We start from the raw sequence: 12,263 nt of genomic DNA, 5'->3' as shown, positions 1-12,263 counted from the left end.
TGCTGAATTAGCATCACAATAACTTTGTAATGATGAGGGTACTCGATAATCAATTTTCTGATATCTGCCAACGAAAATATCGATATGAGAAAAAACAAAGATATCAATCAAACTTCTCTCTGAATTGCACTAAATCTATCAGCATGAATTTTCACATTCTTCAGTCTCCACAAACCAAGATCAACCTGCCAGACATTGAACGCATCAAGCATTACTTTGCTAACATAAAGGTTATTGCCAAATTCACAGTTTGACTGGCAGACTAGTACTGCACCTTCTCTCCTACCTTAAAAAATTCATGAAATGCTTTCAAAAAAGAACATAGTTTCAAGTTTCAACAGGGTTCCAATAAATTCTACATAGTTTTGAAAAAACAAAACAAAACAAAACAAAACACATTTATAATAAAGAAAAGGTTTTGATTTTACGCCTCAGTTTAGTTTCCTACTTTTCAAATGGAATAACATCACAATTGTTTCAGAGTTTGGAATCTTTGGATGAAAGCATTCACTGATACATTTGAACAAATTAGTTCAAGTAGTTTATACATGGAAGTGGATTATACTGATACTTTTGAATATAAGCTCTCACTGTTATATTCAATATTAATTAATCTAACTCATCACTGTTAAAAGACAAGAAAGGCAAGAATTCCTTCCATTGATACTATGGCAATCTATTGGAATACTTTTTTTGCTCTAGGAAAACAGAACATTATATGCAAAAGACAAGAAGTGGACGAATACAAATACTATGTATGCTTAAGAACTTATTATAAATAAGCCAAAACGTGGTGCCAAGGCAATCCCACATCGGAAAACAAAGGGTTTGTAAAAGGTTTATATACTATCAGCTTGCACACGAACTTGTCCCTTCGGGGACATCCGATAAAATTGGAACGATACAGAGAAGATTAGCATGGCCCCTGCGCAAGGATGACACGCATAAATCGAGAAATGGTCCAAATTTTTTTTGCATATCGTCTGCTACCTTCGAATCGTGTCTGCTCTGCTATTGTTGCTCACCATTCAAGGTACCTTCCGAGCTTCAACCATAAAGTTTGGAATTTTGTGAGTTTCGTTTTGCTTCTTCCTTGTTAAATTACTTCACTTTGATGGTTCAGTGACTGATTGGTCTTTGATTAATTGTGATGAAACGCATTTGTGAACCTTGCGCCCTAGCTGTTTGATGAAATGGGTATGAGGATCTCTTAATCTGTTGTCTTTTCTTATGCTTTTTTGAACTGGGTTTTCCTTCAATTTAGTTTAATTCTTGGGTTTCATCAACAAAACTCAGATAACCTACTCTCTCTCTGTTTTTTTTTTTTTAACCGACTGAAGTACTAAAAGTCTCAAGTTCTGAATGATTTGAAGATGATTAACTAGTTTATGACGGCTTATATGTGAACTTATTGCTTGCTGTGGTGCGTTAATCTCAAATTTTGTTTTAATTTTTAATTTCGTTTTTTTGCTTATTTAGTTTATTTCAACGTTTTCTTTTTGGTAGTGGAATTTTGCTTTGAATTTGATAACCCGATTACGAAAGAATTTTGCTTTGAATTTGATAACCCGATTACGAAAGAACCACAGTACAAACTACAAATAAAAATGAATGGCCCTAAACTCTGTTCACTCATTTGAGTGTAAATTCTAAATCATGGTTATCAGATTGTAAATGAAAATTTTGGAATGAGTGTAGAAGTGTCCATGCTAGAACATAGCAATACTTATTGAAACTTCGTTTCCACAAGATAAAGAAGGGGAAAGGATTCAGTTATGCTGTTCAACATTATAGCTTTGTTCTTCTGTTATAGAATTAGGTTGCAAATGGGATTAACACATGAGAACATGCCCACTGAATACTCCTATCTGGGTCCTCTTAATATGCCTATGATCTAAGCATTTGATACTTGATAGTGTAAAAGTAATGCGTATACGGATTAGATCATTTGTTGAAGTATAAGGTATAGACTGTGGACTAATCTTTGGTATATTGCCTGTCCACTTGATTTTCAATTCGAAATTAGCAAGTGGATATGTTACTTGGGGGTGTATTCAATTGAGATTTTAATGGATTTTAGTGTTTTTTCATAATAGTTTCAGTATTCAAGTCTGCCTACTTATGTGGCTTATTGAGATGCATGTATACTTTAAATATATTTGTCAGATGTCAAACCATTCTATATTTATATGTTAAGATGTGTATGTGTTTTTTCTTACTTTCTGTTATGAAATCAATTGGCTTCCTTGGTTTTTTTTTTTTAATTATATTTTTGTTATCACTTATTGTCATTGAATTGAGAATAGTATAAATAAGCAGAGAAGAGATGCCTTATTTTATGAAGTCAATCATGACTGATGATGCCTTAGGAGATTCTATGAGTAAGCAGAGAAGAGATGGATAAGAATGTAGAGAAATATCTATTTTCAATTTGAGTGTGTTCTTATCAGAGTGTCTCTTAAGAACATTATGGTGTGACTGTACATCAGTGTGTTCTTATCAGTCTCTTATAAGAGTCTGTATTGGTGGCACCAGAGTTTTTATTTTTTATTTTTTTTCAGATTAAAAAGGAAACTTTGGTGGCAATCATAGAGACTTGGTGGATGTTGCTTTTAGAGGTAAAACATATAATTACGAGCTTCATCCAATAGATCTCTATGGCTGCAGTGCTGGGTATAGTAGCTTCCTCCACCCCAAACCCAATGGCTTTTAGAGGTAAAGCTAGATATTCTTTAGAAAAGAAACAGTAAGCCTATATATCAGTATTATGTATATGCATGTAAGGATGTGTTTGCTTTGCATAGCATTAGATCTTTTTCGTTTCTAAGTTTAGATTGGTGGTAAAATTCCAATTTTCTTTTCAATATTTAGAGGGTTTATAATATGTTGGTTTAAGAGAATATAGAAGTTCTATCTCCAGTAAAACTGGACTCAGGAACCAGTGAATTATTGATGGCTATGGATTACACAAATTTAACTATTGTATTCAACTAGGGTAGTTTAACTGTGAGGGTTGAAGATACAAGCCTACTACTTTAGAATTAATTTTTAGCAAACCCATTAATGTTATCATCTTTATGAGGAATGGGAAATGTATTTCTTTCTCTTTGTTGAATGTTGATATATTTGAATCTTTTCAGTTGGTAACAAGTACTACTCAATCTGCAAAAGATGCAAAGCAGTGAAGTACAAAAATTCCAAGTTAGAAAATTAGAGATCACAGACAAAAGCAAGGGTTTCATACAACTATTGCAACAGCTAACCGTATGTGATTCTGTATCTGACAAGGATTTTGAAGATCGATTTGGAGAGATTAGCTCCCTTGGAGATGACCATGTTATCTGTGTTATAGAAGATGATCAGTTTGGGAAGATTATAGCAACTGGAAGTGTGTTCATTGAAAAGAAGTTTATAAGGAACTGTGGCAAAGTTGGGCACATTGAGGACATTGTGGTTGATGCCAATGCTCGTGGGATGCAGTTAGGCAAGAAAGTTATTAATTTCCTCACAGACCATGCTCATTCGGCAGGTTGTTATAAAGTGATTCTTGATTGTATTGTTGAGAATAGAGCATTTTATGAAAAATGTGGCTTCAAGCAGAAAGAAATTCAGATGGTGAAGTATTTCATTTGAAAAGCATTTTGGTTTCTTGTAAATTTGCTTAGGGCTACATTTTTGAGTGGAGAGGAATAAATACAAACTTAGATCTTCACACAAAATACGGTTATGTAATGAAGAGAAAAAAAGAGTTGCCAAGAAAACCATTACTTGGTTCATGGTTGCAATTTAGTCACCCTGATTTATAATATTATGTTGGCGTTGCTTTGTTTCTTCTGCCTTGTTCTGGATAGAAATAAAGAGATTTGGCAGTGAACACGTGCAATGGTGGGTGTCAATGGAAATTCAATTCAATCATATTGACCTCTATTTTTCAATTGTGTCAATTATTGACTCGATGAAACTGTTTTGTTGCATGGTTCAATTCAATTGCATAAGTCAGTATCTATACGTTTTTTAATATTTTTTTATAATCTCTTATAAATTAAAAACTATAAATTTAATTATTTTATAGATTATACCATTGAAAAATGAAAATATCTCAATTAGATTTTTCAAATGAGCCCAATATTTAATATTTTTAAATAATTTTAAATTATCACCTAATTTTAAATTTCATAATTTCATATTATAAAGTATAAAATAAAAAATATATTAATAAAAACCATAATTTATGTAATAAAAAATAGCACATTACAACTTAGACTTAAAAACAGTATATGGTACAACATAAGAATTAAAATATATTAATTAGATAGTCTAGCTATATATTAATTAGATAGATTAATATATATTAACTAATTATATACATTAATGAAGTGGACTGCTGCATGTAATGACTATATTTCAAATGGTCCAATATAATATTTTCACGTGGAAGCCACATCCATTTGCTAGTACAAGTCGACAAGGTGGGGTAGGGGGGTAGCTTCTTTGCCAATCAAAGCATGCCACATGTTCATTCTCTTTTTTCATATGAGGTTGATTTCTTAAGTGGGGCAGGTTGTTCTCTTAGTATTTGTAAGGTTAATTTGTAATTTTCATATCAATTTTTTGACATTCATTGCAATTCAATTTTTAATATTAACTCTTTATTGCAAAATTTTTTTCTTCTATAAAATTAATAAATTGAAATTAACTTGACATTGACACTACCAGTGCACATGCTATCCCTTTCATGACAATATCAAAATAGCCAAATGTCACGTATAATTTTCGTGGTTTGCTTCATATTGTGGTTTTAATTGTTTAATCCTACCATCGTGATTTTTTTTTTTTTAAAGAATTGACCATCGTGGTTTTAAAATAAGGTTTATTAGTTGCTGATGTGTGATCCACTTGCCAATGGTGTCCGAGACAATGTTATGCCTTCTATTGATTTCTAATGGAAATTTTTATGCTATTCCTCAAAAAAAAAAAAAAATAATAATAATAATAATAATAATAATAATTCTATGTGGTGTACACCGTACACGCACTTACGCACTTATTTCAATAAAAAAGACTAACAATGTCATTTATGTGAATACATTGTATAATCTCGCCGTGGCCCCTCTGTCTCCTCAGTACGTCCAGAGGTCCACCGCCGCCGCTGCCTGTCGAATTGATGGTAAGCTGGTTGTTTAATGATTGTTCTAGCTTTCTTGTTACAATCTAGCTTCTGCAGAGAAATTTTGTATATCTAAGATAGAAAGCCACTTTCTTAATTTGTGTGCCCTCATTAGTATTGATCATTTTGTTGAATAGTAACATATACCAGCAATTCAAGTTTTGGGCTGATCCTTTTTGAATGAAATTTGCAAAAATTGATGCTTTGAACTTTGAACTTTGAATATCAAATATGTATTGTCCAAATTCAGTGCTGCATTTACTTTCCTTGGTAGTTCACTCAAGTAGAAAGAAAGAGATGTAAGCTTCAATATATGTATGACAAGACATTGTGTCTTGCAGAGCATGTTGGTTTTGTAAGCAGTATCGATATGATATTTTGGTTCTCTTCTAACAGTACTTTTTTCATCTGAAGCAATATATATATAAAAGTGTATAATTTCTCATTGTTCTTTCTTGCTTTTTATTTTTTATAGACGGACTCTACAGAAATGTCAAGCCATGGTGCTGAAAATGAGGAAAATCAAACAGCCCCACAGTCCCCACAATCAACACCAACTGAGGGTGGGGACAACTTTGTACCAAATACTGAGACTTGTGATTCATCGGGTGAAACCTTACGTAAAAGGAGATGTACGTTAGAAGTATGGGATCATTTTACCAAGCGTATAGTTGCCGGAAAAATGAAATCTGTTTGCAATAATTGTAGTAGGATGCTAGGAGGGGATAGCAAGAATGGGACCTCACATTTGCATGATCACCTCAAATGTTGTCCTTTTAAGAGACAAAAATCCATATCACAATCAATCTTGAATCCTACAGGGAATAGTGATGGGAGCCTTAGACTTGGTACGTATAACTTTGACCAAGACAATGCAAGGAAGGAACTTGGTGTTATGATTATTATCCATGAGTATCCGATGTCCATGGTTGATCATGTTGGGTTTAGAAGGTACTCCCAAGCTTTACAACCATTATTTAAGGTTCCTTCTTGGAATACTATTAAGAGTGACATCTTCAAGATTTATGAGTTTGAAAGAAAGAAAACAATGAGGCTCTTGGATACCAATGAAAGTAGAATTTCCGTTACTACGGAAATGTGGACATCTAACAATCAAAAAAGGGGATTTATGACTGTCACTACTCACTTTATTGATGATTCTTGGAAGTTGCAAAGTCGTCTTGTGAGGTAAATTTATTTAATTATTTACTATAATTTTTTAATAGGTTGTGATGTAATCAATTCAGTAATTTTGTTTTTAATTTGAATTGTTTTTATGGTAGGTTTGTATATGTACCATGTCCACACACTGCGGAGGTGCTTGCGGATGTTTTGGTGGATTGCTTGTTGGAATGGAATCTCGATCGTAAGTTATCCACTTTAACGGTAGATAATTGCACAACCAATGATGCCATGATTAATATAGTTTTGGGGAAGTTGTCTTCTAGTTCACTTTTGTTGCAAGGAGGCTTTTTTCACATGCGTTGTTTTGCACACATTCTTAACATGGTGATGAGGGATGGGTTAGATGTTATAAAAGAGAGCATTGAGATTATTCGGTCTAGTGTTGCATTTTGGACTGGAACTCAAAAGAGAGAAGAAAGGTTTATCGTGGCGGCTCGACAATTGAGAGTTCCAAGCACTAAGAAGTTGGAGCTTGATTGCAAAACTAGGTGGAACTCTACATATACCATGCTTACCACTGCATTGGAATATAAAGATGTTTTTCCACGTCTGAAAATGCACGAGTCCCTATACAAAAAAGTGCCTAGTGAAGAAGATTGGTCAAAGACAAAGGTGCTAGCTGAAAAATTGAAGCTCTTTAATGATGTGTCTAAGTTATTTTCAGGATCCAAGTACTCTACTGCCAATCTTTATTTTCCAAATATTTGCAAGATTAGGTTGGCAATTGAGCAGTGGGTTACGTCAGATGTGACTGAGGTGAAGGAAATGGCATCAACTATGCTACCAAAGTTTGAGAAGTATTGGGATGCTGTGCATGGGTTGATGGCAATTGCAAGTATCTTGGATCCAAGGTATAAGATGATGCTCGTTGAGTTCTATTTCCAAAAAATCTATGGAGACACATCTTTTCTTAAGGTTGAGGGAGTTAAAAAGTTAGTGTATGACTTGCTTAGAGAGTATCAACCAAGATCACTAAGTCATCAATCATCTCAAGCTTCTAATACTAGTTCTACTTTTTCACTAAGTGCTATAACTGAAGTTGATCAAGAGTTTCTTGAGTATATGGCTAGTTCTAGTAGCGCTCAAAGTGTGAGGTCAGAGTTTGACTATTATCTAGAAGAGTCTCGTATACCATTGAATGTTGATTTTGATATATTGTGTTGGTGGAAGACAAATGGGGTCAAATATCCCAAACTGCATTTGGTTGCTAGAGATCTTTTGGCTATTCCTGTGACTACAGTAGCTTCAGAATCCGCATTTAGTACAAGTGGAAGAATTGTGAGCCCTCATCGTAGTCGGCTTCATTCAAAAACTATTGAGGCCTTGATGTGTGCTCGAGATTGGCTATGGAAGGAGATTAAAGGTATTCTGAAATTTTTTTCATGGTTTGCTAATTAAATTGTTTTAAAGTTTTCTAATAATATATTTTTTTCGTTTTATGATTAGAATCAAGCCCGAATGAGGTAGAAGTCATGGAATCTGAAATTGGCGATTCAACTATAGCTGATTCCTATAAGGAGAAGGTCAGCAACTCATATTTGAATACATTGATGGTTTTGTCTGGTGAAAAGCTTGTGGCTGCTACTATCTTTTTAAAATTCTGATATTCCTTGCTAAGTGTGGCTAATTATTCTTTATTTTGTTTTGATTGGTTTAGGTTTCTTGCAATGAGCAGGAGAATAGCTCATTATATGATTAAAATGTAAACCTTTATGGAGTGGTGTAAGGTATCAGTCTGCTTGATCTTTTATTACATTTTTTCTTCCCCTGCTTGATCTTTTTGTACTTAAAAAGCTCTCATTTGGTGCTTATTCTTGTATTGTTGTTTTGCATCAATTTGAATCTTTCAGGTTTCAATTCTTAGGAGTACAAAATTGCAAAGAAAAACTGGAGTAGACCATTTTGAGGCCCAAATTGATCTTTCAGGTGAAAAGCTTCTATGAGACTGACTGATCATGTCCATTTGGTTTTGTTTGTTGGTTTAGCTTTGTTTTGGATCATGGCCATTTGGTTTATTTGGACTGCATTGAGTGAGATAGCTTTATTTTGGTACTGCTCGACTGATGCATTGAGTGTGCTGGACTGCTGGGTGAGAAAGAGATATGTACAGAGTCAATGAGTGCATGAACCAAGATTTGTTTTAGATGAATGTGATGATTGATGTTTAGGAATTGATTGTCATGCTAGAGTCAATGAGTGCATGGCTGGATGTTTGTGTTAGTGGATGTGCTTAATAGGTCTTCAACAAAATGGCTTTGGTTAATTGGTTTATCCAATTTGGGATTTGTAAATTGTAGGGTTTGTTGCAAAGAAAAAAAAAAAAAAAAGAGGCATGGGCGGGGATTTGGGGCGGGCTCAGGGAGCCACTCCCCGGTGGGGGATCCCCGTTTAAGTATCCGGGAATTGGGGCGGATTCGGGGAATAAAACAATTTCGGGGGCGGGTCCGTTGCCATCCCTACATGTAGGAAAAATATATTTGCACACCGAATCAGTTGACGGCTTCATGTATTGCTCTTGAGGGAAAATGGTAATCATAGGGAATGAATCTTTACTCTTGCTAGTCTTATCTTTTTTTTTTTTTTTTTTTGGGCCAAGGAGTCTTACCTTTTTTTAAATTTGAATAATTCTTGACTACGAGTCCAAATAATGGGACAAAAGTTGTTTTTTTACTTTTATTAGAAATTAAACTGAATTACACAAATTCTCAAGCAAGAGTGTCACAACACAACGAACAGAAATAAACATCAGCCAATTTATTCTGTAGTATCATTGAGTTAATAAGAGACCAAAAGATTGATCCATCAATCATACACATTCAAACTAGAGTCCACCTCAAATTACCAATAAGCACACATGTTGGATCCAAAAAAGTGGAACTTTATTCATATTATATCCTAACCGATCCAAAGTACACATTAATCTATCAATTGGTGGGCAAGGCAAGTGCACTTGCGCCTAACCAACATACAATAATACAAGCAACTAAGATGACATACATACATACATAAATTTCTATCCTTAGGCATGTAGCTAAATAGTTGAATATAAAAGATTGGGAAAGTATCCCAAAAGATGCTTAATTGAGCTGAATGTCTGACTGATAGGCAGCCCCAGCCTTCCAATCACTTGGGATGGCTTTGGTTGCTTGCGCCCATTTTATCCCTGCGCTGCCACTCACTTGGAACCTGATGTTAATGCAACCACTTGGTGGGTTTGGTGTGTCCCACACTGCTCCATATGCTCTACGCATGCTCCTCCATCGTTGGTAATCCTCCTGCATGCCCCAATATATTAGACACACCAAATTTGTTTAATATATATGAGGATTTAAGTCGATGCTGATTGTAATGTGATCTTATGATCCAAACTGTTTGTTCATTAATTTTGTACGTTTTGAGTTTAAAGATACAGTTAGTTGAACTAGAAATTGTTTAGTCATTTGATTGTCACTATCATCATTTTAGTATTGTTTATGAATTCGTCTAGTTATTTGGTCATAATAATTTCAAATTTGACTGATTTTTTTTATAAGAATGATCACTAAAAGTGACACTTATAAAATTAATAAACCATTAGCACTATATAAAAGCACATTGCAGGGTGGACTCCACATGTAGTTCTCAAGTTAAGTACTCAACCTAAGTTGCATATATTAATTTGCATTTCAAATGAGTTTTTGTGGTTTTGAAAGTTGAAATTGATGCAGCATTCGAAATGAACTTTATTACCTCCCACAACTCAACAGCTGTGATGTCATTTTGGCCAGCTACATATTGAATCACTATAGCCAAGTATCCAGGATATTTGCTATGCTCATGAACCTTGAACACAAGGTTGTAACCAGAGTACTGGCAAGAGATCCTTCTGTATTCTATATCAACCACACCATAAGCAAACAACTTTTGAGTTGCATCTGGGTTATTGATTGCCAACTTTGCATAGGCTCTTGGGCTGAAGATAAAGTCAGTTCTGTCTCCTTCACCATAGTCAGTCACCACCACATTTACCCCATCAGCACTGCAATGTTGAGGGTTTGTGCACCTAACCTGAATATGACACACAAAATTAAAGTTGACTGTACTTGTTTCAAACTTTTCTATTGTCATACAGTCTGACATGATATGTTGTAATCTGAATCATTATTCAAATGAAATCTTATTTAAATATGTTGTCCAGATTGACAATGTGACAATACCAGAAATCTAGCAAGAGAACCTTACACTATGCTTAATTATAAATTAAAAAAGCCACTTGTTTAGTTGTTTATTGTTAGTGCTAATAAACAAAGTTATTGAACATAATTATTGTTCATGAATTTTGAATAGTTAATACAAGTGCGTAACATAATTATTGTTTATGAGTCTATGACAATGTTTTTGTCACATTCTAAGGTAAATGATTGAGTAACTTCGATCGAGTGTACCTGGTAACATGCACCACAGCCAGTTCCATTTCTGTACAGCCTAGAAACTCCAGATACATGGCCATCGTTGACAGTCCTTCCATATTCTCCAAAGCCACAAGCTCCAGCTACATGATCAACATATCAATAGAATTAGTTAGTACGTAGTTTCCACGTACTGCTATATTTTGCAAGGCTACTTTGCTTTGTTTCCGCTGTACAAGGAAATGCTCTATTTCTTGCTAGACATTTTGATATATTATGTTGCTGATTATAATTTGGGCAATTGATAATGAGATTCTTGTTAAAATGCGAGCTGAAACTGATAATATGACAATATAACGTGACAAATGTATGACAACATATGAAGCATTACTTCATGCATACATAAAATACAAACACACACACACATATATATATATATATATACACACAGATACAGTAATTCGATCTCTTTTGCAAGTAGTCTAATAACATGCTATAATGTTAGACTGACAATTTCACACATTCAGACAGGATTCTACATTTCTGGTTGATTAATGATGGTATGACATGTTAGAATATGATATGAGAAAACATTAACATATACATATACATATACATAGGAGGTTATACATACTTGGGGTCCCATAGCAATCTGCGCTACCATAATAGGTTGCTCTAGAGCATGTAAATGTGTCTTGAGAGGTACACAGTGCAGGCAAGAGCACCATGATACAAAGAAAACACATTTTCTGCATAAGGGAATGAAATTCCATATTTCAATGACAAAGTTTCCTAAGCAATTTATGAAAGCAAGCTCAGATAGAAATAAGCAAAAGAGTTTAGTAGGGAGGTTGTGAGAGAACAAAGATATGTGAGTCCCATATTTATAGTTGAGGCTGGAGTAGGTGCATGTTGAGGTGTTAGATACATTTTTTCTTCCACTTTGGGACTACAGAGTGCAAAAGGCTAGGGATTGGAGCTGGTCAGCTGGGGTTTAGGATTAGATCGATAACGTGTACATGTACACTTGGACCCCTTTATTGACACCTTAAGACCATTTATGAAAACAAATTATTAAGGTTTTTTTAATCTGAAAAGGACATATTACTATGTTAATTGAGAGAATACAATACATTTGCAAGAAGCCCAAGCCTAACTTTTGTCTCTCATTCTTTGAACCTGCACGCAGATTAATTTAGGGTGTTTTGCACTCATCTTTAGATTTGGAACCATTGTTCCTCTATTCTTCCTTAGTAGTACAAATTGGACAAAAACTAGGAATTTTGTACATCTGTGTACAAATTATTGTCAACATCACATATTGTGGACATTCAGTGAGAGAAGAGAGATTACTTTGTTGTCAATGTTTCAAGAGGTACTGCATTTGTAATCGGTTGTGTGACTATCCGGTGAATTCTCCTTGATGTATGTTGCAGAGATTGCATGATAAAATCATATTGTGTTTATATTCAAAACTACGTCATTTCAAACTTTCACATAATTATAATTTTAATATAAATTTT

The 12,263-nt window shown here is 34.2% G+C and overlaps 2 protein-coding genes and 1 non-coding gene across 4 annotated transcripts; 2 read left to right on the top strand and 1 right to left on the bottom strand.

The window, feature by feature from the left end:
- The first annotated feature begins 822 nt into the window (after positions 1-822).
- LOC147273670 (glucosamine 6-phosphate N-acetyltransferase-like) lies at positions 823-3,882 on the top strand. Of its 2 annotated transcripts, XM_086227560.1 has the most exons (3): positions 823-1,033; positions 2,562-2,715; positions 3,141-3,882. In XM_086227560.1, the coding sequence occupies exon 3, from the start codon at positions 3,172-3,174 to the stop codon at positions 3,631-3,633; it is 462 nt and encodes a 153-aa protein (XP_086083686.1). In that variant the 5' UTR covers positions 823-1,033; positions 2,562-2,715; positions 3,141-3,171; the 3' UTR covers positions 3,634-3,882. The 2 variants fall into 2 exon arrangements, with proteins under 2 accessions (XP_086083686.1, XP_086083685.1); XM_086227559.1 differs by lacking the exon at positions 2,562-2,715 and having other exon boundaries at positions 825-1,033.
- On the top strand, positions 869-971 carry LOC147273671 (U6 spliceosomal RNA). Its single transcript, XR_015119784.1, has one exon. It is a non-coding gene; the product is annotated as a U6 spliceosomal RNA (small nuclear RNA).
- Positions 3,883-9,087: 5,205 nt separating the features above from the next.
- EXLB1 (expansin-like B1) lies at positions 9,088-11,579 on the bottom strand. The gene is made up of 4 exons (XM_086256399.1): positions 11,375-11,579; positions 10,777-10,883; positions 10,082-10,399; positions 9,088-9,627 (listed from the first exon to the last, which is right to left on the bottom strand). The coding sequence occupies exons 1-4, from the start codon at positions 11,511-11,513 to the stop codon at positions 9,430-9,432; spliced, it is 762 nt and encodes a 253-aa protein (XP_086112525.1). The 5' UTR covers positions 11,514-11,579; the 3' UTR covers positions 9,088-9,429.
- Between the last annotated feature and the right edge of the window lie 684 nt (positions 11,580-12,263).

The sequence above is a fragment of the Dryas octopetala genome, chromosome 9 (genome assembly GCF_963921425.1).
Source record: "Dryas octopetala chromosome 9, drDryOcto1.1, whole genome shotgun sequence".
Classification (NCBI taxonomy): domain Eukaryota; kingdom Viridiplantae; phylum Streptophyta; class Magnoliopsida; order Rosales; family Rosaceae; genus Dryas; species Dryas octopetala.
This window is presented reverse-complemented; position numbering and strand designations above follow the sequence as displayed.